The sequence below is a fragment of the Chlamydotis macqueenii genome, chromosome 2 (assembly GCF_036417535.1).
Source record: "Chlamydotis macqueenii isolate bChlMac1 chromosome 2, bChlMac1.mat, whole genome shotgun sequence".
Lineage (NCBI taxonomy): Eukaryota > Metazoa > Chordata > Aves > Otidiformes > Otididae > Chlamydotis > Chlamydotis macqueenii.
This window is the reverse complement of record NC_141557.1, coordinates 75,687,655-75,711,824: the sequence shown is the minus strand read 5'-3', so window position 1 is coordinate 75,711,824 and position 24,170 is coordinate 75,687,655. Positions and strand designations below refer to the sequence as shown.

The following is a 24,170-nucleotide window of genomic DNA, read 5'->3' as shown; positions in this document are numbered from 1 at the left end:
AAATTTAAAAAAAAAAAAATATATGCTTCATCTAAAATGAGAGTATCCAAAGAGGTAGCTATTGCAAAATGTCTGCTGCAAGACATTTTATTCCACTTAATTTTTCAGTGTAATTAAATCCAGAGTATAAGTGAGAGTGGAGGTAGAAAGAATGGTTCCTGTACTCTCCTTTAATTATTCTCTTAAGAGCTACTGAGTCTGGAAAAAAAAAGGGTTGGCTGACACAGTGTTTTCTTCATTTACAAGCTCTGAGGAGTTGTCTTCCATCCAAAAAGCAGCAAGCAAGCCTTACTCTTTATGGGGACTAGCATCTCTTTGAAAAAAAATGACTTCCATGAAAATCTCTTTGAATAAAATTTTCCCTTATTTCAGGGCTACCTGTTTCCTGTCAGATTTTATTTATGCCATAACAGACACCAGTGCTGAGCAGCTTGGGGAGAAGTTATTCCTTTTTTTTTCGCAGGCAGAAAAGCACATGCCAAAACAAGAAGACATAAACTAAACCAGACTTTGTTATTTTGGTGCAAGATTGTTTGAATATATACCCTTCCAGCCACTGCTTGGTCTAGCTGAAAGGAATGTCAACAAAACAGTGTTTATAATACAAGGAGGAATATGGAAGTTCCCCATGAATTTTATTTATGAAACTAAAGAAGGAGATAAAAGGTGAGACTCCAGCTGGAAGCACATGTTACAGAAAGCACGTTTAACAGAAATGTTCATGCGATTCATCAGTTTCACATTTAGCCCTTGATTTTCATATGTAAAACCAATCCAAACAGAGTAAGAAAGAAGTACCCTGTGCTGAGGAGCAGGTACGTGGACATCATGGAGAGCAGTATGCTGAACAGTCGCTGAAAGAGAAACGTGGGGCCCAGTAACGGCAACACTGAGGAAGAAACTGCAATAAGAGATCTGTCAGTCACTACATGCAAAACATTTCACACTCAGCAACAAGATAACATTCTTCAAATCTTGACAGTTCATGTACAGAAATTAAACACTGGTCATATACGCCCTTGTCTTTTCAGAAGTTACTTTTGCTAAAGAAAACACAATGTTTGGAATGCTTAACATTTATTAAAAGTAATTTTAGTTCTCTATCATTTTAATTCCCTGTCTTTCTACCTTACAGCCTTTATAATTTCTCATTAACTGATGTTACTAAGTCCTTCAGATGACGCAGAAGCACTACCACAAAAAACAGTAAAACTTGACTTTTTAATACTACTCTGAGAAGCACTTACCACAGCCCTGAGGACCTTCGTCAGCTCAAAGGCTGCAGTTACAGAACCACTGCTTCACTGGATTAGACTAGGAAACCTGACATATTTCAATGTGCCACAGAAAATATTGGTAGTAAAGACACAGAAACTATCAACTTATTGAAAGGTTTAAACCAGCAATATTTAAGGAACTACGGGGGACCTACGCATCGTGATTCATGCTTCTTGCCTTCAACGTGTAATGCATTTCTCTAATGCAGGTGTGGGATCTTAAGAATTGCATGTAGCTCCTTAGTGCAGTCCATTGCTCAACTGCCCGGTCAGCCCTGGTTAGCAGAGTCTGTGCTACCCCTAAAGAGACTCATCTAGCTGGGAAACTTCTGCAGGGGCACAATAGTTTGCAGGAGGTGAGGAAAATTGCAAAGAGGGGAAACGAGCTACTGGAAGAGTGAGTAAAGAGGAAGAAACACAGAGAAAAAGTGGCCAGTGCTTGAAGCAAGTAACAGGAGAGGGAAAACCATTGCTGTGATTTAATCTCTAAACCTGGTTTGTTGAATATGAAAATTTTGTTTTTATGAAGAGGTGTGCTGACAAAAAATACTGGTGTGATTCTTCGTAGTGTCCTCACATTACTGAATCATTCAAAGATTGCATCAACAATAAGTCATAATTAATAATCACTCAATTAAGGAACAGAAATAAAACTATAATATACGGAAAGTGCTTTCTTGTGCTTATTGTCATAGTATACATTAGTATTTATAGTAAACATATTAATAAAAGACAGATTATGTTGTTCCTAAAACCTATGGGTCAGTATGTTTCATTTCCTGTCTTTCAGCCTTGGCCACTGCTACAATTGCAGAATAAGTGACTTCATTTCAAGGGTGCTCCAGCCTTTCAGCAACACTTGTAGTTTTCCATACTTAAAGAAGGCTTGACTCAAGGAGGAACTCCAGGGACACTCACTGCAAGTCAGAACGGCTGGAAAGAAAATCAGTGTGGCAACCAGCCTCTGTGAATGGCACTCAACACATCAGATGTGTGTCGTGTTCCAAGCACAATCAGAGATAAGAACAGATGAGTGGCTAGCAGATGATAATTAGTCTATCCCTTCCATCTCTGATGTGATACATCAGATATTAACCACCAGAAGACCTGCAGGTTTCTGGTTGAACTATACAAATCTCTGTACGTGTCCTCTGCACACAGCTGTGACCCCAAATTCCTCAAAATTTGGCAAGTTCCTATGAAAGATTTCCACTGGTGAGAACTTTAGAATACAATATACATTCATTTTTAAATATGTGCTAACATAAAGATGGTTCTGAAGAATGTGGGAAGCAGCTGGACTAACTTTATGACTCCTGATTTTACCTCTATGTTTGTGGTGTGCACCACCCATATGGCATAACAGCCAAAGCCAGCTGGACACAGGCCTGCTAATCACCAATTCATTTTCCTCATTCTCCAAAAACTAGTCTAAAGAAAAAAAAAAGGATAGGCCTATATTAACACTTTAAAGAAGGTAAGCTTCATATTCATCTGAATGAATAGCTAGAGAGGTGTGACAGGTGCGCACGACCCCTTGACGAGACTGCAGTGGTTCAGTGCAGGCTCTGGAGGAGGTAAAGGCCTGAGCCGTAGCCAGGTCAAGAACTCCTCTAGTTTCAATCTGTTCTCTCATTACCCACAAAGGAGCAGAGTGACACAGTGAGCACCAAGGCATGTGAGCTTGGAACATGGATCACGCAATTAACACACGAAAAGTGAGTAGCTTTTCCAGAACTCATTTATCAAGGAACAAAGAAAGTTGTGGGTACGAGGAGTCTCATGCATACATTTTCCATTGCATGTAACTTGACTAAAAGCCAACCACTTTATCTCATAACTATGACACGCTAAGTGAGCCTTCCTTCAGCTCTCCCGGCTAGGCAATGTGGCTGCATGGTGGTGGTCTCCCCTTGACCTGGGACACCTCTCAAGACCGTTCCTTGAGACAGAAGGACCTTTTACCAACAGCAGATCTTTGGTAAGCGACTGATATCACCTATAGCCCTGTAGTATAACCACTTTGATTTTACCTTGGTAACTTTAATAGCATGCTGAATTGACGCTAATGAAACATTACAAAAACTTTGCATAGATAATCCTTTAGAAATAAACTGTTGACTAAGCCTGAGGCTAAGTCTGGATCCAGTTGCAAAGAGTACTCTCTGAGGAGTTTAGAAAGCAAGGGAGTCCATTGTGAACCTTGTGACTCAATGGAAGGGTCCCTCCTTACCCTTTGTGTCTCCAGTCTCTCTGTGAATCCTTCTAACTGGAGTGTAACTCAATTTTCCTTTGTATGTTTTTCCATGCAGTACTAAATAGAGTGAATCTTGCCACTGAACTTTGTTAACTTGCACTTTTACAACATCATATTAAAAACCACTTTTGCTAACACTGTTGGCAGTCGTTCTTTATGCGATCTAAATCACCCGTTCACGACAAATTGGCATAGCCAACAGCATCCTAAATCAGGATTTCTGACAGGAGGGGAGAAATATTTAATACAAATCTTCAGAAATCTAATTTCCAGCTTATCACTATTATGAACAAATACGGATAACTGTGTGTTTCTGATTACGTAAATATAAAAAGAGGTGCAAAATGAGAGTTCAGTAACAGTATCATTCCTCTACATCTAAGCAAAAAGATGAAGAGGAGTTTGACCACCTGTAATGCCACCAGCCTCAGGAAAGCTACAGTAGATACATAGACCTTGGTAAATTAATTCTTATGTTGGCACATTTGTGATACAATATACACTAGCAACAAAGCAGATACTAGTGACAAAGCATGTCTCTCCAACAGCAGTACTGAGGACATGTTGTTGGATGCTTTATCTTTTTGCCTGCTTAGTTCTGTGTTTAATTATGTAGAGTAACTTCAACAAGTGTATAAAACTCCTACCTTGTATATTATATTCACTTAAAATGACTACTCTAGTCTAAAGACTTTGCTAAAATATTCAATACTACCATAGCAGCAAGTAGCCTTTTGGGGTATATACACTTTACTTCACAGTGAGCTTTATTTTTATCGTAGAAACATCACCCACAGCAAAGAAAATTTCTAATATACTTTTTCCTCCTAACTCTAGACCTCTCTGGCTGCCCAAATAATCTCTTAGATGAAAAATGTTTTTCTCTCACCCTTTCAAAGGAGAGAAGGATAACCTTTACTCTCAATTCCTGCTCCAATAAGCCAAGCAGGACATCATTGATTTCATCGACCTTACAACTGCAAGGAATTAATCCACACAGAGATCCCTATTTAACTTAGCAGGCTATAAAGAGTTAGCAAAGCATGGTGGAAAGGAAAATGCTCCCAAGAAAACTACATTACAAAGACAGCATTGCTCATACACACTCATCACAATCAATTGTATTAATCTTGAATCCATTTGCTGAAACAGCAACAGGATTGCTAAAACTGACAAGATCTGCTTAAGTTACAACAATGTCACCAGTACAGGAATGTACAAGACATTCAGCAACTAGATAACAAGAGCTATAATTCTTCTGTTAAGCTATGTTTAAATTCCTGTTCTCTTTAGCAAAGAGTTGCTATCAAATTTTACGTGGGATATGGTTAGGTCTACAAAAATCCCACGTGGCAGATCACTTAGGAATAAACTATGCTTAACATTATCTAATGGAGCCCTACAGAAATTATAGCTGAAACATAAAAGGTATTGCTTTACTGTATTCTATAACCCCACTGACAATTACATTTGCTCTATTTAATCATGCTAAGATTTTAATTTTGGAGTGGTGAAAAATCCATAGAGTTGTAAATTGGTTTTTATTCCTTTAATAATTAGGTTCTAACAGATATAAAACATACATTAGCATCATTAGTTCAAAGGCATTTTGCAAGGCAGATCTGAAAAGCACTTCCATACACCAAGGGTCTCTGCCCTCAGCTGCAACTTAACGATTCTACTGAAATACAGCAACAATCTTTTCTCATTTCCCTATGCTTAACTGGATTGCTTGTAGAATATCTCGGATCACCCTTATCTGGTTCTAAGTGAAACAAAAAGGGAATTTAAACCATTACATCCCTGAAAGCTGTCTTAAAGATATGTAGAATATTCAAAAGAAAACGTAAAGCTACTTGCAAATCAAAGTTTTTTTTATTTTATTATAAACCTACAAAGGAGTAATATTTTAGAAGACCTTCTAACACATTCCTCAAAAAACCTCACTTATGAAAGAAAGATCACACATGAAAGAACTATTAGGAGTCAAATAAAGGAATATGTGCAAAAGGAAGAAGTTAATATGTGTCACCATCTCCCACCCAACCTCAAATCCCAGAAACTACCAGCATACAACTTCAGGAGGGAAGACGTTCTTACCTAGAGTCATCCAGCTAATAATTTGATTCAGTACAGGCAATCCCTGTTTGTTCTTAAGACTGTCATGGGTACTGCTCACAACGTATGTCGAAAGTGCAATACTCAACATCTAGAAAGAAGAAATCAGCCAGTGAAACACATAATTGATGTATGGATCTCTGCTGTCCCATAGTAAATATGCGTAATATATGCATAAACACCTCATCTGAATCAACGTAAGAACAGAAAGTCTAATACACAGTGTCAAGTATTTCTAGCATTTACAATTTATGCTTTTAAAAACTTCCTCCTATGTTTTTATTTATTTTTGCTATTTTTTAATCATTTAAACAAGTGCCCATGATCACTGATTTGACATGATATGCTCTTTGTCATAACTAACTCCTTAAACATGCATGTAAATCACAGAAAACATAAGCCTCCATTTTTTTAAGAAGCACTTGGCCTCAAGCAGCAAGCAGGAAGCAGGACCTCTGGCTTTGCTGCACAATCAGGTGCAGGATGAAGGGGAAGGCTACTTAAGACAAGACCTTTGCACCGGCAGCACAGTTCCTGTAAGAAAAGCAGCAGAGCAGATTGGAGGTGGATTTTAAGAGACAGAAGGAAGCTGCAATCTTAACAGGCTGGACAAATGAAATTGTTTGAACCATCTCAAGCAGAGCTCTCTGCCTTAGAAAAGCAGTAAAGCTGAAGAGGGTCGTTTTTTTCTTGACTAATTCAAGAGACACCATTCAGCCATCAAGTAGGTGCAAAAAACCTTCGGAAAACTACCCCATGAGTCAGTTATTTTTGAAATCATAGAATCATAGAATCACATGGTTGGATGGGACCTATAAGATCATCTAGTCCAACCGTCTTCCCACTACCGTTGCTGCCACAGCTACTAAACCATATCCTGTAGCTTCTCATCAAGCCGCCTCTTGAACACTGCCAGGGACGGAGACTCCACCACCTCCCTGGGCAGGCCATTCCAGTGCCTTACCACTCTTTGAGAGAAAGTTTTTCCTCAAGTCCAATCTAAACCTCCTCTGGTACAACTTGTGGCCATTTCCTCAGGTCCTGCTTGTTGCCTGGAAGAAGAGGCCAAACCCCTGTTCATCACAACCTGCCTTCAGGAAGCTATAGAGTGCAATGAGGTCTCCCCTGAGCCTCCTCTTCTTCAGACTAAACAATCCCAACTCTCTCAGCCGCTCCTCATAAGACTTGTGCTCCAGACCCCTCACCAGCTTTGTTGCCCTTCTCTGGACACGTTCCAGGGCTTCAATGTCTTTCTTGTAGTGAGGGGCCCAAAACTGAACACAATACTCGAGGTGCGGCCTCACCAGTGCCGAATACAGGGGGATGATTACCTCCCTGCTCCTGCTGGCCACACTATTTCTAATGCAGGCCAGGATGCCGTTGGCCCTCTTGGCCACCTGGGCACACTATCGGCTCATGTTCAGCTGAGCATCAACCAACACCCCCAGGTCCCTTTCCTCTTCACAGTCCTCCAGCCACTCAGCTCCGAGCCTATAGCACTGTATGGGGTTATTGTGGCCAAAGTGCAGGACCCGACACTTGGCCTTGTTGAACCTCATGCCATTCAGCTCAGCCCAGCGATCCAGCCTATCCAGATCCCTCTGAAGGGCCTCCCTACCCTCAGGCAGATCAACACCGCCACCCAACTTGGTGTCATCTGCAAACTTACTTATATTACACTTATCCAAGAAAATGCTTGAGCCAAGTTTTCAGTTACTGCTATTTACTCACAACTCTGCAGTTCCACTAAAAGGCAAATCAAGCCCGTACCGTACTTTGCAAACATGTGCTTTAAAACTGCATTACAAGATACAATTGCTGTCATGGCTTTTTTAGTGCAAAGCAACTACACAGTGTTCACACCCCTTACTTTTTACCAAATGAACAGCTGCCATTCCCCCACCAGAAGCGGTGACACCTAGTAGTACTTGCCCAGAGGATATACTTAGCAGTCAGCATTGTTTTTTGGCCCAGTTTCACAGCTCAGGATCTGCTGCTTCTACTTCATTTTAGGCCACAAGAACATGTAACTTGTATTTCTGTGTGACATCAATAAGCTAGATTGAAGCATTAAGCCTCCAGAAGCTCAGGGAATTGGCCCCTTTAGACCTCGGATGTTTATTTGGGATGCTTTTGCTGTATTTAGGCCAGATCTCTCCCCTTTGATATATCTTTTAAATTTCTTTTAGTGTCATGAGTTCTGGTAATCCCTCTGCTATCCCCTAGCCACTGGTGAAGTCACTTTGCACTCTCTTTGTGTCATCTCCCATAATATACTTTGAGCCTTCGAAGACTTGTGATGACTTGAGCATGTTAGTAAACCAAATTTACTGCTGCTAGATCTATGCCAGTGTCCAGGGAAGGGCAGCATCTGTTTTTGAGACTCCTGTGTTTGCATTTTAAGTAATGGTCAAACTGCTCTCAGCTTTCACCAACATCTCCAGGACTGTGGGACAGCGCAGATGCAACCTGGAGATGCAAACTGAGGTCTCCAGCTAAGAATCTGTCTTCTTTCCTCCTTCACAACCTTCTTGGAAGTTCAGAGACTGTTGTTGAACAGCTTAAGAGCTGGCTTCTGAGAAATGCTCATTTGAAGGTCACAGCTAGAAAGAGGAAACCAAGGGTGACATCTGCAGTCCCAGCACCTCTTCTTCCACAGCTCTGGCTAGGAGCTCATACAAGGCTGACTGAAAATACTCCTCCTAGTTTCACTGATGTGACATGGATTCCTACCCTTTATTTCTTCTCCTAATTTAGAGGAGAGAATTAATAAACTGACTACACGAGACCCACATTAAGCTCAAGCCTCCTAGGAATAAATAACTTGGCCCAACATTATCAACCAATGGAAGCGACAGTGTTTTCTGGAGTGCAGCAAAAACTGGACTTCACCTATGAAACTGCTGGAAAAGAGAAACTAGTGTTTGCTCCTGAAAAAAAAAAAAAAAAAAAGTTCTACAGTAAGCATTGCAGCAGTCTAGCTGATGGATTAGAAATAACTCCTATTTTCAGCATTCCTGAAGACTTAATGACTTCTCAAAGAAAGAAGTAGCATTAACCAAAAGACACTTCTCTCCTTGCGATAGCAAACAAAATTCAGCAAAAAATGTTATTCCTGCTTTAAACATATCAAGAGAAAACCTGAGAAACTCTTGGCAATTTTCAGAAACTGTGAGAGTGTAATTAACATCTTCTGCCTCAAGCAAACAGCAACATGTATCAAAACTTCAAAATAAGATCTAAACATAACTGAAGTTTTTGTTACAGAAATGTAAATGTAACCATATGAAGTTACTCAAGCTTGCATTTCTACTTTCTAAAATGTCTTTATTCATACACTTTTCCTGAAAAATCTTTTTGATCCTGCTGTTTGGTTGTCTGGGACTTTTTTGTTTCTTTAAGGCTAATAGCCATGCTGGAGATCTATACTGTGCAGGTACAAAAACCAGTGAATAAATGAGTGGCCTGTAAGTGGCCTCTCAGATCCATACAGGTGTATAGTTCATACTCATTTGCAAAGGTGTACACTCTGTCCCATACATGGAGAAAACACCACAAAAAAATACATCATTCAGGACCGGGTCGAAGGGAATAATTATCTTTTCCATGGAGGACTATATGTAAACTGGTGGGGTTTTTTGCCTACTCTTAGGGTCTCTGCCAACTCAGGTTTCTTTTTGACCAAAAGGAGAGCAATTCATGTAATGGAACAAGCTTTGTTCCTCACCAGACATAATATCTTCACTGCAGGCTAATTCCCAGATGGAAAAGAAAGCTCACTTGGACAAGAAAGAACAAAGTTATCTTCAAAAAAAGGAAAAAAAAAAATTTCAAAATCAATCATAAGCACAAAAAAATCCTAGGCTATGCTGAATCCCTCTCTTTCTCTGACTGAAATAAGAAGAGGACTGTAAAGGGAAATGTCTTTATTCAGATGCAATTCCAAAATAATTTGGGAAGAACAACTCCAGTAAATAAGAACTACTTGAGCCTTCAGGAAATATTATCTTATTTCTTGTATGAAAATGCATCTCATTCCAAATGAGCAGATGCAAAAATTTGAGGTGAGGTGAAACAAAAGATTTAAAAGACAGTTCTTGTACACAGACACTACCAAAACAATGAGGAAAAGTATTTAAAAAAAGACTCAGGGGATGCTGATCAGAGAAGTTTAGCCAGATCAGCAGGCATTTTGCTAAAAAGAAAAAACTTAGAAACAGCAGCTATTCCTTCTCGATTGTGTAATGCCATAATTCAAAGGCTTCTACTCATAGCTGAACCTATAAAAGAGGTTAGCAGAGTGGCTAAGGGAACCCCCAAGACAAACTAGAAAGAGCAAGAGGAAGGGACACCATATTTTCCCTTCCACTTCAGTCAATACTTGCCATGAAAGTGGCACAGAGAAAAAACCAACCTGTAGCAAATTAATCCGCCTTCCCATTCCTCAAAATGAAGAAGCATCAAACAACCCATCTTAGTTTCCTGTTTAGGAAGGAACAACGTTATCAGACGAAAGCATAACCTTCCACGACTGCCTCCAAACTCCACATATGAAGGAGCTGCAAAAACTACTTGTAAGACATCCCTTGTCAGATGCAAAGCAGGAACCTGATCACGTGCGCTTAAGTATATTAATGTCAGTGCCCTGATAACTGTCTGTCATTGCAAAATAGGTATGTTTTATCTGACTAGAGATTTCATCTCACCCTTAAAACTGCCTGGGAGTTGTAAATCAAAACTCATGTGTTCAAAATGCTCCAAACTAGCATTTTTAAAATTACCTCCTTCCCTGTTCCCATTAAAAACTCCAACTCCAAAGAAAAAGGAGAACAAGGGCATTCCATTGCCTAGATACACTAGTTTTCTGACAAAAAATTTCCTTTTGTATTCCCCTATGTTTCAAAGCAACCAAATGCAACCTAACCTCAAAACAAGTATTTACTCAGAGACATGTAATGTCTCTGTAATGTCCTTTTCCCCCTGTAAAGTCTGAATAATTTCCCCTCCCAATCCTTTCCTTACCCAGAGTGTGAGTGATGGATCCCATGTTTTCCATTCCTAGGTAAGCCTCTAAGAGACTAGTAATTAAACATCACTATTGTAAAATATCCTCTGATTAAGGAGCAATTTGAGAAACTTTATGATCTTCTTAAAGGTTGGGAGAAAAACAAAGAAGTTACTCCCTGAACAAGCAGACAGAACATTTTCATGTAATTAAGTATCTTAGAGCTCTGTGAGTGAATTTCCTGATTCTCCAAAGTCGACTCAAGAATAGTCTGGCATTACTTTTTGACTACAGATCTATTTCATCATCATCTGTAAGCTTCTCCACAAAGGTACACCACACAAGATGCTGCAGTCCACCCAGTTGCTCTGTGTCACCCATGCAGTAGAAACTGTTTTCAGACATTCCAGTGATCCACCACGGAATATATACTGGAAATATTGGTCTTAAACGCTTAGGAAAGAAACTGATATATCTTTTCCACAGTTAAGCTGGAAAAGTTAAGAGAAATAACCAGCACATTATACATGTGTTCGTGCTCAGGTAAAAGCATTTTAAGCAGTCATTATTCTTTCCCCTCCTCCTTTTCACCAATTTGAGCTCCATATCTAAGTCACTGATATAATGAATGCATTGTTTAGCTCAATAAGAAACTCCAGCACTTAAGTCATAACCAATAAAGCTGGACCTGATATAAAACTATTATCTTGTAATAAGTTAAAAAAAAAAAGACAGCAGACACACAAGGTATTATTAGAATCTTAAAGTCTCTCTAGAACTTAATTAACACCTACTATGAAAAGATCTACCTACTTAACAAAGCTACAAAGAAAAAAATCTCAGCTTTCATCTGAAAGAAAATTTAACTGACAGAAAACCAGCTCAGTATCAGCCTCACATTTTTATTCAACAGCCAGAAACTGGAAAGAATCCCCTGAACCAGCAAGCCTGTCCTTAGTGTGAATGTGCAATTCCTGCAAAGGTCACTGGGAGTTATATACACAGACTGAAGGCAGGACAAACTCTTTGAGCAGAGCGTCAAAATGTGTATGCACATCTATGTATCAATACCCATAAATATGCACAGGATGAGCTTTTGGGAACACAGCATTATGATATTTAAAAATGCGCATTACCATGAGCACATGGTCCACTTGAAATAGTCAAGATGAAAACTCTTAGGATCAATTGTTTTCTTTTTGAAAATTATGGCCTTGGTGGGAACATGTTCTTACAAAGTACATTAAAAAGATTTGCATGTAAAAATCCTCTAATATTCAGAATTACTGAAAAGTAGCAACTGACCTGATAAAAATGTAGCTTCATATCTTCATTATTTCTGTATTTATTTTCTCTTTTACAAAGAGATGCCAATGAGAAGCAAGAGATCAAGAGAGTCAGCAAACCAGCTGTTATTCTGTAAAAACAAAAGAACAATAAAATCCCAGAAAATATAATCAAAAATTTCAGGAAATTTTCATAGAAATGTTCTTCACTGAGATGAAATAATTCATTACTGTGTCAAGACTGAATAAGTTAAGGAAATTTCAACAGTCAGCTTTGGAAAAACAAAATCCATTCCAGAATCAAGGAAGTTTTGAATTGACTTTTTTTTTTTTTTACTTTTTGTGGAGCTAGGGTTTTTTGGCAGGAGGACTGTTAGGGTTGGGGTTTTTTTTTAATACAAAGTTGCCATCCATGAATAAAATTATGGTCTTTCAATGGCAGTGGCAAAAAAACCCAACCCTCCATTTTGGCCACATGTCTGATCTGTCACTCATCATTTTTAGGTACTTTCAATTACCCGCAAATAACATTTTGAACGAAACAGTAATAGTGATCAGTAACGTAAAGTTACTGTCTTGCCCTTCCTGAAAACAGCAGTGAGAACATCCGCTTTCTTCCAGTCCTCAGAAACCTCTCCCACCAGCCAATACCATACCTCTTAAGATTACCACAGTGACATTGGCCAGCTCCCTCAGCTTTCTTGTGTGCATCCCATCAGGGCCCACAGACTCGTACATGTGCAATTTGTTTAAGTGTTCCTTCACCTGATCCTCTTCCATTAAGGCTTCAGACTTTTCAACTGGTCTCAGCAGTCTGAAGGCTGGGGTTCCTGATGACCATTCTTACCGGTAAAGATGGAGGCAAAAGAAGGCCTCAGTCTTTTTCATGTGCTTTATCACCAGGTCCCCATCGCAATCAGCAGCAGGGGCACATTTTCCCTAGTTTTCTTTTTGCTGCTATGCCTTGCTGCACTTCACACCTCACAACTGATTCAATTCCAGGAGAGCTTTTGCTTTCCTAACCTATCCTGCATATTCAGACAGCGTCTCTATGTTCCTCCTGGGTCATCTGACCCTGCTTTCACCTCCTATATGCTTCCTTTTTATGACTGAGTTGAGTCAGGAGCTTCCTGTTTGTACCATACAAGTTTTATTAATGTACTGAAAAAGTCCTGACCTGACATATAGTGCCACTCCTCAAGAACAAATTTAATAAATGCACCTATTTCTCATTGGCACTCTAATTTTTCCCTCCTGTATCTTCCCTCCCAGCATCTCTATCTTCAATATCCTGAAGTGTCACACATACATATATTTTTAATCGCTGCTTCAAGCCTTTTCAGCTTCAAAACTCCCTTGACAACATTCAGATGGCACAAACTGTTTCAGAGGTACAATGTTTCATTAGAGGAATAAATAGAAAGATGTACAGCCTGGGTAAGGTGAATGTAAAGAAGTGCCAGGGAGGAAGATCTGAAGGTAATTTAATTCCATTTCAATTTCTAAGCTGTGCTCAAATGTTCTAAAGAATAAAAAAAAAAAAAAAAATAATCACAGTTTGGACCAGCAGAAATACCTATACGTGTGTCTACAGCTGAGAGTTTGTTATACAGCCGAGACGTTGTAATACAGCCAAAGTAAATCTGTCCTGAATATTTCTAATGTGCCCAAGCATCAAGAATAAGAAGGGTTTTCAATAGATTTAAATCACACTGAAAAATATCGAAGCAGAATGTCAATAATTTTGGAAATATCTGGGCTCATAATTCTATCTGCAATGATATCTTACTGCTCAAATCCCATATTTTGCTGAGGATCAAGCACCTTGGCTCTGATGGGGCACAGTATCTTTTGTCAGACAGCAGAAGGCGCCGTCACAGCCGAGGTCAATTGAAGTCTCTCTCTGCAGGAACTACAAAGATACCACAAGCCTAATACCTTCAGGTCAACCAAGTGGATTACATCCAGGCAGAAGAGAATGCTTGTATGATGAAAGAGTAGTTCACAAGAGGAGAGGGACAGACAACAAAGATGCACTAGAAAAAAATGCAGATCAGTAATTGTAGAAAATCAGACAAGCAACACCAGAAAGGAAAACGCAGAACAGAGAAGCAGAACTGGAAAAAGAAGAGATAAAGGATTGACATTGAGGAAGAAGAGAGCTCTGCCTATCCTATTTGTCCTATTGCCCTGAATATCTTATTATGTACAGAATGCTACTCAAAGATTATTCAAAATTAGACGGAATAATTCAAAAAGATGCTGTCAAAGTAAATTGCTTTTGAATAAGTGTTCTTATTCACATATGTCAATGCAATTTACCATGTCTGCACCCCAGTGAAGCTCCTCCTTTAATTATGACTTGAATTTTCACGTAAAATCTGCAAATTTTTGTGTTGTGAGAAATGTTTCTCTGTACAAGAAATTACAGAACAACACAAAGAGCAAATGCATGCAGCAAAAGAATTAAAAGTCTATTCTGATCCACATTAGTGAATAACTGAGGTCTCTATAATCATGTTATTTAAATTCTGAATTTCAATACCTGTCTTGGCCAGCTTTCAATAATAAAATGCCTCACATATATCAAGAGTCAGTGTAAGTTTTGAATATCAAAGAGGAAAATAAGTTTAAAGAATAAGATGAGATTCTTACACCAGAGGAATGTTTGGTTCTCTTCCTACAACAGGCATTAAAGGAAATATTGCCAGGAGCACACACAGAAGAGCCCAGATCAATGCTGTTGTCTAAAAGAAGAAAAACAAACGGGATTTTTTTGGAGGTCATGTGGACAGACAATTGTTTAATCAGAAATAAATACTTCAGTGAACTACTAACGGCTACTAGTATCTTCCACAGGCAAAAAAACCCCTGCATCTAACAAGAGTAAAATTAACTGAAAAAAGGGGCATAGGGTCATTAGTATTACAGCACTGCAATTTAATACAGAAAATCTCATTTACACAGCTGCCAAAATCCTATCAAAGACAATGAGAATTAAAGCTAAGCTTATACTTAAAAACACTTTCTGAAAGTGTGGCCTTCACACACATTGCAGTCGCCAGAAAGCTGATGAGTAATGCCACGGAGGAAAGGAACAAAACTAATCTCACCAGAAGTTTGCAGAAGCTAACTAATCATCTATTCTCTACCAATACAGTAACATTTTCCAGTCTTTGCACCTGAATGCCATTTAATTTAACCAACATAATGATCTAAGTAGTTCTCTAAATTGTTTGCTAGGAGGAAAAAAACAAACAAAAACCAAAACCAAAAAAACACCCAATCCCAGATATTTTACTCCAAATAAAGACATCAAAAGCTATATCACTTAAAGTTTTCAAGCTCAAGTCAGATCCAAGTTCCTGAAAGCAAATTTTCAATGCTACAAAACATTTTTAAGACAAGTTGCTTGATTACTCAAATACAATTAAAAAACTGTAAATAAACAAATACAAGACTCCATCTTGACAGTTCTTGCAGAGCAAGACTTAGAGCAATTTGACTCCAATTTTTTTTTTTTGTTTTAATTGAAATGTTAATTTTACCCCAGAACTCTAGGTTTTAAGTATACTGTGAAATAAGAGATGTTTGCATAAACTAATGAAAGAAATGTCTCTTACATTAAAAGCTGTGCCACTTCAGTCATATCTACAAAACAGGAGCTTTTTCCTGGAAAAAACAGTACTGAATGCTGCCTCTGAGGAACAATGTGTGCCAGCTGACTGCAGACAATAATCAATTGACAGTATTTTTAATCTTTAATTTTTTTTTCTTATAAATGACTATATTACTTAAATGGTGGCACTTTCACCAATTGTGCATCTCAACACTCACCCCTGTGACAGTTTGATAAATGATGTGCACTTCCTATGATTTTAAGTATTTTTTAGTTATCATTAACAGAAAACAGATTGCTAACTTACAGCTACTCCAAAATTCTTTGGCAGTCTTATTACTTACCCTATATAACAGATCTATTCAGATGATATTAAACTCCCTTGCCTTGCTACACACTGCTCATGACAGAGATCAGAGTAAGAGCATAACTGAACAAGAATCTAAAGCAGCATTCCAAAGGGACCAGTCCCAACATCCTAAGATGCAATCAACTGCTAGCGATTTCAAATGCTTTTTAAGCAAAGCAATACAGTACCTTTGCTTGAACCCACAGCTGTGTGATCACTGGCCAGACAGCAAAGACCAAAAGACCAATAGTAAGCGTAGAGCGGTAGAAAAAGCTGAAGACCTAATTAAGAAAAAAAAAATCCAAAAGAAGGCTGGAAAACAACCATATTAATAAAACTTACAGTTCCTCAAAGAGGTGGTATGCTAGCAATGAGATACCCTGTTGATACATATGGATAAAATACTTACTAGTATTTCAATTCCCAGCGTACAAACCAAGAGGAATCCGATAGACTGACTGATATGAAGTGACAAGAGATTTGCAGCAAGGTCTTGAATAACAGAAAGTCTGTTCAAAATGATGGAACAAGATAGTCATTATTTTTTTAAAAACAGAAATAATACAGAATTTTTACCTTTGAAGAACGGGGAGGGGGTCAGAGCACAATAAATTTTTCAGGTATTGCTGAACCTGCCTGCTGATTAGAAACACAGTGGGTGATTGCCTGAGGCTCCTTCTGCCAAGTTTTACTTGATATAAAAATGTACAATAAAACCCTCCAGCTTTTCCCCTCCCATTTCTGGCACATCTTCACCAGTATTTGGACAAGCTTCAGATTACTCTTTATCCAAATCAACTCTGAGTTTATGAACAGTTTTTGTTATGCTGTGCTTAATGTCTGTCATAACTGATGAAACACTCAGAAGCTTTAGAGAGAAAAAGAAATCCCTAGTTAGCTTCTCCAGTGTATTATGAAGCAGCTTATTATCTAACTGTAGTTGGTCTCATTTTGTCTGAATAATACTGAGTTGATATCTACAGAATTGCCAGTAGATTAGGTAAGTAATAGAAATCAGAAGGTTACAAGTATTTTTTGATTTGGAGTAAAAGGAGACCCATAAAAGACAGGTTTGTTTAATATCAGAGCACAATCCTCAACACGACCAGCACATGTTCTCCAAAAAGTAGCTGAAGTTCAGTATGCTTGACACTTTGCAGGATCAGATTATTTTGAAACTACTGAAGAAAAGGAACAACTTGTCCCATTTTACAAAAGTCAGCTGCTACAGGTATTTGCCCAAGATTTTAGCACTCTTTTGCTACAGTTCTGAGAGTACTAAAAATATTTTGTCTTGGAAAGACATTAATTTGTTTTTGCTAATAGAAAAGTTAACTTCTAGAATTGGCAGCTGTATCAGTCAGTTTGGAAGCTACTCTATCCGTCAAGTGAAATATAAACCAGAGTTCCCTGGAACGTCTCAGCAAGCATTTCAGAAAGTTTAATAAAATTATATTCAACTTTTACTCCCAAAATTACGGGAAAAATTTAATTGTCAACAAAAAGGAAACACAGACCTGGTTTTATAAAGCAGTCTTTGTAAAATGTATTCTGTACTTACTCTCTCACTACTGCATACCATACTGGTACTGGCAAGAGACAGTATACGTAGTATGTCCAAGGACATGTTTGAATCAACAGGAAAAAAGTTATTACCATCCCAACAAAGGCAAAACTGCAGAAGAGAACAGTAGATTTCTGAAAAACAAATGGTGGGACAAACATTCCTGAAACAGCAATAAAATGCTTTAAACTACACACTATTTTTCATTTGTTAGTTACACAGTAAAGCAAATGTTACTTTAACACAGCCACTCTAGCTGCCTTGTGTCTATGTACACAACTCCGGATGCTGTTTCCAGCCAGATGAAAAAAAACAACAGTAGGATTTGAAGATCTAATCCTAAATATGTCTCTACGTAAGGTCCTGCAGCAAAATCTGCACAGGCAAGGCACCCTTATACAATCTGGAAGCCAACTGTATGCAATGTTATTTACATTCAGTGGATCCTTGAAATCCAGGGGAAGTCAGTGATGCTAAGGATCTTGGAAAAAAGAACTCTCAAATTCAGATTCTAAAAACAGACTCGAAGCACAGCCTTTTGAGTTCAAGTTCATAGCATTACAGTCAAAATGTTTAATGAAAGTTCCTAATTAAATTAAAATATAAAGCATTAACTGCTACTGGAAAAAACCCAACTCCTCAGGATTTAGGTACAGCTACTGAAGGAGGCTTGTGACCAATGTTCCACAGGAGAGATGGCCTTACTCAATTTCAAAATACCACAGAGGACAAGTCACACAGCACTGAAAGGTTCCTAGCATAGCTAGAACTGTTATTATATTTAATCTAAACTGACAACGCCAGCTTTGAACTTTTCAGAAAAAAAAAAAAAAGACAAAAAAAAAAAGACATATGAGATTAGAACATTCTCCCTATCATGTACTTAAAGAAACACATTCTCAGACAGAGAGAGCTGTAAGGAAGAACATCAAAGAGAGAAAGGAAATTTTTACAATGGGTAATCTCAGACAAGTAGGCTAGTCCTTAATCATCAGGTAGCAGCAGTCTCTTGTTTGTGCAAAGAGAATCATTAAACAATCACTCTGCCTCTGTCTTTTACCTGGTCATTGAACTACTCTTCCTTATTTAGGGACATTCAGATATCAGAAGAATTAAGGGAAGATTATGTAAAAGCATTAAATAAACAATTTTATCTTTGTGTATTGCAACCTGACATAGTAAAGGCAGCTTTAGTGATTAAGCAGTCTTCAGTGTATTGTGTAGGTAAGGACTGAAGACACTGTTTTCTTCTACATGAATGCCAGTTTATTTGAATGAGTTAGGTAGAGATAGGCAACTATTAAATATGCTGAGAAGAAAAGACATTCAATTAGCAGTTCACATAGACAGGTTAGCATTTTTTCTGGTCTGCCTCCCGTAACTGATATACAACTGCCTTGATCTAAACTGACAGCAAATGCAAGTTCTGAATTATTTTTAAGATAGAATTTCTGCTAAGATATGCCATTGAAGTAAGAAAAAATATGTCATATAGAAAGCTGACCTAATGCAATTTTATTAGTTTTAAATTTTGCATTCGCTGACATATAGACAGAATGAATCTATATAGACATGACATGCACACAACATAATTTATTATTGAATGAGTAAACATATACAATCAGCATTTTATTCCATATAGAGAAATAAATATTATAGAGTCCAATATAGTTGATCATGCATTGAAAATGGAAGCCAGATTTGCACTTTCTGTGGATGTTTAAAAATAGATTAAAAGGTTAGGCTTCTTGCTAAACAAAACAACACACTACTCAAAGAAGTTTTTTCATATGCAGCATAAGAAGCCAAAAACTTTTAAAGATGATATATACAGGATATGGAGTTTCAGTATTCAGAAGCGCCTTTCAAATTTTATAAGGCTGTGCTTTGCAGAAGACAGTTAATGGTAGACTAGTTTCACTGTAAAATTATTTAAGTAACTCTAATATTAGCTATAAACCAAATAACTTCCATACATGAAGCATTAACCTCACACTGTGATTCTCTAAGTGTGTAGGAACACTAAAAAAGGTTTCTACAGAAAAGGGCCCCTTACTAAAACCAGGGAAAGAAAAATTCTATAGACAAAGAACTAAGACACTTATTTTTTTCCTACTAGTGTCACTAGTACAAAATTTGTCTTCAACAAGTTAAATCCATATACCTAATGAAAACCTGATATAAACTAAAAACATGAAGTTTTTGCTTAGTGTAGTTATTAATATGCCCAATACTCAGTCTATTTATTGTAATTATTTTGTTCATATCTAACATAACAAGCATGTTGGATTATTTCTTCTCAGTTATTTGATGAAAGAAAACCTAAATCATGCAGTACAGCACTTATGAATATTTTCCATTTCAATTTTGTTTCATCATTTTCATTAAAGGCCAAGACTATCTCATTTCAGCCACCAGTAAAAGTCTCAGGATAGTACGATAGGAATTTTCTCAGAGTAATATATTGAACGCAGTAAAGATGCTAAGTGAGTGCTTACTCTTATTTACATTACCAAATGAAACAATTCCTTTTATTCTGAAAAACTCAGATTTTTTTCCCCTCCCTCAGGGCTTTAATTCTTCTCTAATGAAATGCTAGCTTTTTGCCTGTTCACCTTTGAGGTATCTCTTTTCCTGATGAATGATTGAAAGTAAATTAATTTCCTAGGATTTTGTACTTTGTGAAAAATCAAAGCATTACAATCTTGTTAAAAGAGAGCTTCCTTCATCTTTGATGCCTTCTGCTGCACCCCTGCAAATCACAAAGAGCAAGAGAACAAGCTGATCTGTGAAGCCACAGTTCACCTTTCTATTAAAACAGGTTATAAATTTTAAAAGCATCATGATTGGACTGCACAGCTTCTGAAAAGTTATTTCATATTGCCAAAGAGGACATGAATGAAATAATTTACATGCTAATTTTTTTTGGCCCTACAGTAAAGAACAAAAATCAAAATGGAAGTCCATAGTCTTCAAAACAAGTATTATTAGAACAGAGTGGTGACTTTACTACAATTAATGCTGAAAATTGACTTCTGGTTAAAGACAGACCCTCTAATAGTTGTAAACCACTATGTTTGCTTACACTTCCATTAGCATCTAGGAAAATGCACAGCTGTAGGAAGGAAGAAACTGTGAAAGCACAGTACTGCATACTCAGGCTTATACAGCTTAGGAATCCTGATCCTAATAAATGAAGCAAACAGTAACACTACGCAGGATTACAGTAGCTAGAAAACTCCACAGATTGTCAGTTTCCACATGTAGTCAAAAAAAGTGCAAGGTGTGCAATGTGGTCTCTCGTATAGAGAGACTGAGTATACATATAATGCTGAAAACTGATAGAAAAAAAATCATTGCATGTTTCCAACCTACCTTATTATCAGTCTGGACAGTCTTGGTCAAATTGGTATGGGTCTTGATAATCACCAAAATCACGTAAGTTGTCCAGCCCACAAAACTCATCGCAATACTTAGACCCAGGAACAATCTATCGTAAGTATGGTAATAAGACAAGCCTTCCAAAGCCAGGTTAATGAGGGTTTTGCACAGAGATACCTACAGGCAGACAAAGCATATAAACAACAGTTTAGAATACGGTAAGGTCCATCACAGAAATCGACCTAACTGAAAGCAACTGGAGCTCAAGCAGCTCCGCCACTCTTGGCACACGTGTCCTCTTTGCGCTCAGGCACACTGTTGCAGCCAGCATCATCTGCTGGAGTACTCACTGCTTTGGACTCCCGTTGGACATAAAGTCAACCATCACTTGGCTCCTTCACCATCCCCCCTGGCCATAACAGTGGTCAAATGGTGAAAGCCACACGGATAGCACACTTTGAACACCACCTACTACCAAGCACGCCACTTGATTTCCCATGAGCATTTGACCGTATATACCTTCCACTACAAGCGACTCCCAGAGAAAACCAATCGTGTTCTGAAGGCACAGTTACACAGGAGGAAGATTACAGATGCAGCTGAAACATGGTGACTTCTCCACAGCCTGAAATACTCCCTTTCCTGGGGTTTGATGTCCTTCACTTCAGTAGTACCTGATATCCCCAGCAACTTGCCTAAGCACCAGAGGTGAATTGGATCTATGATGCAGCAAGAAATTGTACTTTTTTCATGCAACTAGCAGCCTAAGAAGTGTGAACATGTACTACATTCCTCAGTTTCTCTCTCAATTTTCCTTTACACTGGAAAGTAAACATATATTGTTTATTTGTATACTATGCAATAGTAACAAACAGTTTAAACAGGAATGAGAAAAAATATAGCAAGTCAGTCAAAATGTCAAAATGCAAAATTTTGGAGATTTACAGTAGGATTTTATTTTTGTTAATAAGTGAGATGTGCATCATAAGAAAGTTTAAAAGTTTAATTTCCCAGTTTCATTTCAAGTTAAACAAATCTAAATATTTACATACAATAGATGTTCCTGTAAAGAGTTTGTAGAAGGCATATAGTAAAACCAGACTTACCGCTTCATCGTATTTCTGCTGCTGAATATATAGTCTCGTTTTCTTCAAAAAGTTGATCTGCTCAGAATCAGAAAGTGGCCTATACAACAATATAAAGAGATATCAACGTTCTTCTTTTGACGAGCAGAGGAAGAGGCAGAAAAAAAAAATAACTTTGTCATATAAAAAATTACTCTGGAATGAAACATATCAAAATATTCTGAGTGTCATTAGAGGTAATTAGATAAATTCAACTAATCCATTCTCCCTACATCCGTCTTCACACTTGTGTCAATAGGGCTGCCATCTAACTTACTTCACGATCTTTGCATTAAGAAATATTTCTTTTATGTAGGTATTCTCATCTAATACTGCTGAAAATTATCTCCCTTACGCATTATTATTTGACCAGTGCTCTGGACAAGCAGCACTGCACATACAAGAATTAAGCAATTCAACTGCTTTGATAGATGGTTGTAAGCAGTTCATAAGGCTGTCAGCACAGGACAAATTGTTCAGGTTCCACACTAACAGTAGATGATGCCTAACAATCTTCTCTTCAAAAAATAAGAGCTTGTCTGCTGTTACACAGAGAGCTGTTATCCCCCCAAAGCAGGGGATAACGCAGTTACCTGGTTACATTGAGGTCAGTGATAATAATCTCTTTAATTTTAATGAATTTAATCATCAACCTAAATAATTGCTACAGTTCTTCCCTTACAGAAAGTAGCAACATGGAGAAACAAGTCAGTCAACCAACTTCCACTAAATGAAGGGGGAAGGAGCCATTTTTCCTACACCATTTTTTCCCCTCCAAGTAAAGGACAGCAGCAGGCCAGAGGATCCCAGGCTTACCCTGGGCAAGTACAAGGACAAAAGACAGTCACTGTCACTCTAGGAACCACAGGCAAATTATAATGGGCCGCAACTTTGACAGCTGATGAACGCATACAGCAGTTTTCCTTCACGCCTTCCACAACATCACTGTTGCACAGCATCATCTCCTCAGCATCCCTAGCACATGAAGGCCTAGTTGCATGCCTGACCCCCTCCCTCGCACACACTCCTTCACATGCCTCATACACAACCACCAACTTCATGCTGTGCCAAATCAGGGCCAGCCCTGGGATCTCACTCCTACAATTTAAATCATCTGCCTGGTCACTCAGCTGAACCACAGAGGCAGGTCTTGATCTCATGCAACTACTGCTCATTCCTGCAGCTCCCATCAGACATTTGGGAATCACTTCTGCCTGCCACTCAGCAGCAGTTGATACATCATCAACAATACACACATATCATATATTGAGCCCTGAAATACATTAAAAGCATTCTGCGCCCGAACAATCTGAATTTTTATTACCAATAACACCCTGGTATATTTTGATACTGTTTCCTTGAGTTCAGAGCACAGCAACATTGCGCAGGAGTCTTTAAATCATACTGGATAACAGCAGCAGCAATGTAACTTACTTTTGAGAAGAATAAGTGAAATAACTGTATTTAACAGTGCTTGACACTTCAGTCTATAAGAGAATCAAAGGATAGTATCTACAAATGGGTAGGAAGAGAGAGGTCCTCTGGAAAAGGATGAAGGGAAGAAAAGATGATGACAAGGTGATGGTGTTTGATCACCTTAACTTTGCAGGGAGAACAGAGAATTTTAGAAAACAGTTGAAAAATAGCAGAGTGAATGTTGGTTGTTCCTGCACCTTCACAACATGTCCCTGTGAAAGCCAACCTTACAGCTCCACAGGCCAAGGGCTACCAGCACGCAGCCATCAAGTGTGCACAAGGCTGATGACGACTCAAGTTAGAATCAATTCTTCAAGTAGGCAAACTAGACCCAAGTACTGCCTCAAGGAACTTTTGTTAAGTTTTTGGTGGGGGAACGGGAGCAAAACACCAAACCAAAGTGGGAGGTTTCACCATATGTGGATATTAATAGGAGTTAAAAAGGTATCGTAGCTTTTAGATAAGGCTTTTTAAAAAATCTGGAATAAATATTAAGCAGCTTTATTTAGGACTTCAATACATCCAAGATGTTCCTATGTTCACTGTCTCATTTTTATTGTTTTACACATACTATTTTCTGTGGATTTTATCCTTGTCATATTCAATGCAAATTTTTACTAAGCTAAAAAAAGACTTGCTTTTATCTTTCACTTTATATCGTTAGTCATTTAGCTGTAAATCCCTTAATTATCTTTTTATTGTCAACAAATCATT

At 38.1% G+C, this 24,170-nt stretch overlaps 1 protein-coding gene across 6 annotated transcripts in view; it reads right to left on the bottom strand.

Moving 5' to 3' along the window:
• Window positions 1–24,170, bottom strand: part of PIGN (phosphatidylinositol glycan anchor biosynthesis class N) — a 101,349-nt gene that overhangs the window by 20,776 nt on the left and 56,403 nt on the right. For 5 of the 6 annotated variants that reach the window (XR_015257643.1, XM_086740334.1, XM_086740336.1 and 2 more), the window contains 9 exons: window positions 21,963–22,041; window positions 20,851–21,033; window positions 17,473–17,609; window positions 16,321–16,420; window positions 16,100–16,192; window positions 14,599–14,690; window positions 11,963–12,074; window positions 5,635–5,743; window positions 799–901 (listed from right to left, as the gene is read on the bottom strand). Coding sequence is in view for 5 of the 6 variants with exons in the window: in XM_086740334.1 (XP_086596460.1) it covers window positions 799–901; window positions 5,635–5,743; window positions 11,963–12,074; window positions 14,599–14,690; window positions 16,100–16,192; window positions 16,321–16,420; window positions 17,473–17,609; window positions 20,851–21,033; window positions 21,963–22,041 (1,008 nt within the window). In the remaining variant the exon portion in view is untranslated. The remainder of the gene's footprint in view (window positions 1–798; window positions 902–5,634; window positions 5,744–11,962; window positions 12,075–14,598; window positions 14,691–16,099; window positions 16,193–16,320; window positions 16,421–17,472; window positions 17,610–20,850; window positions 21,034–21,962; window positions 22,042–24,170) is intronic. The other variant, XM_086740335.1, reaches the window with a different exon arrangement.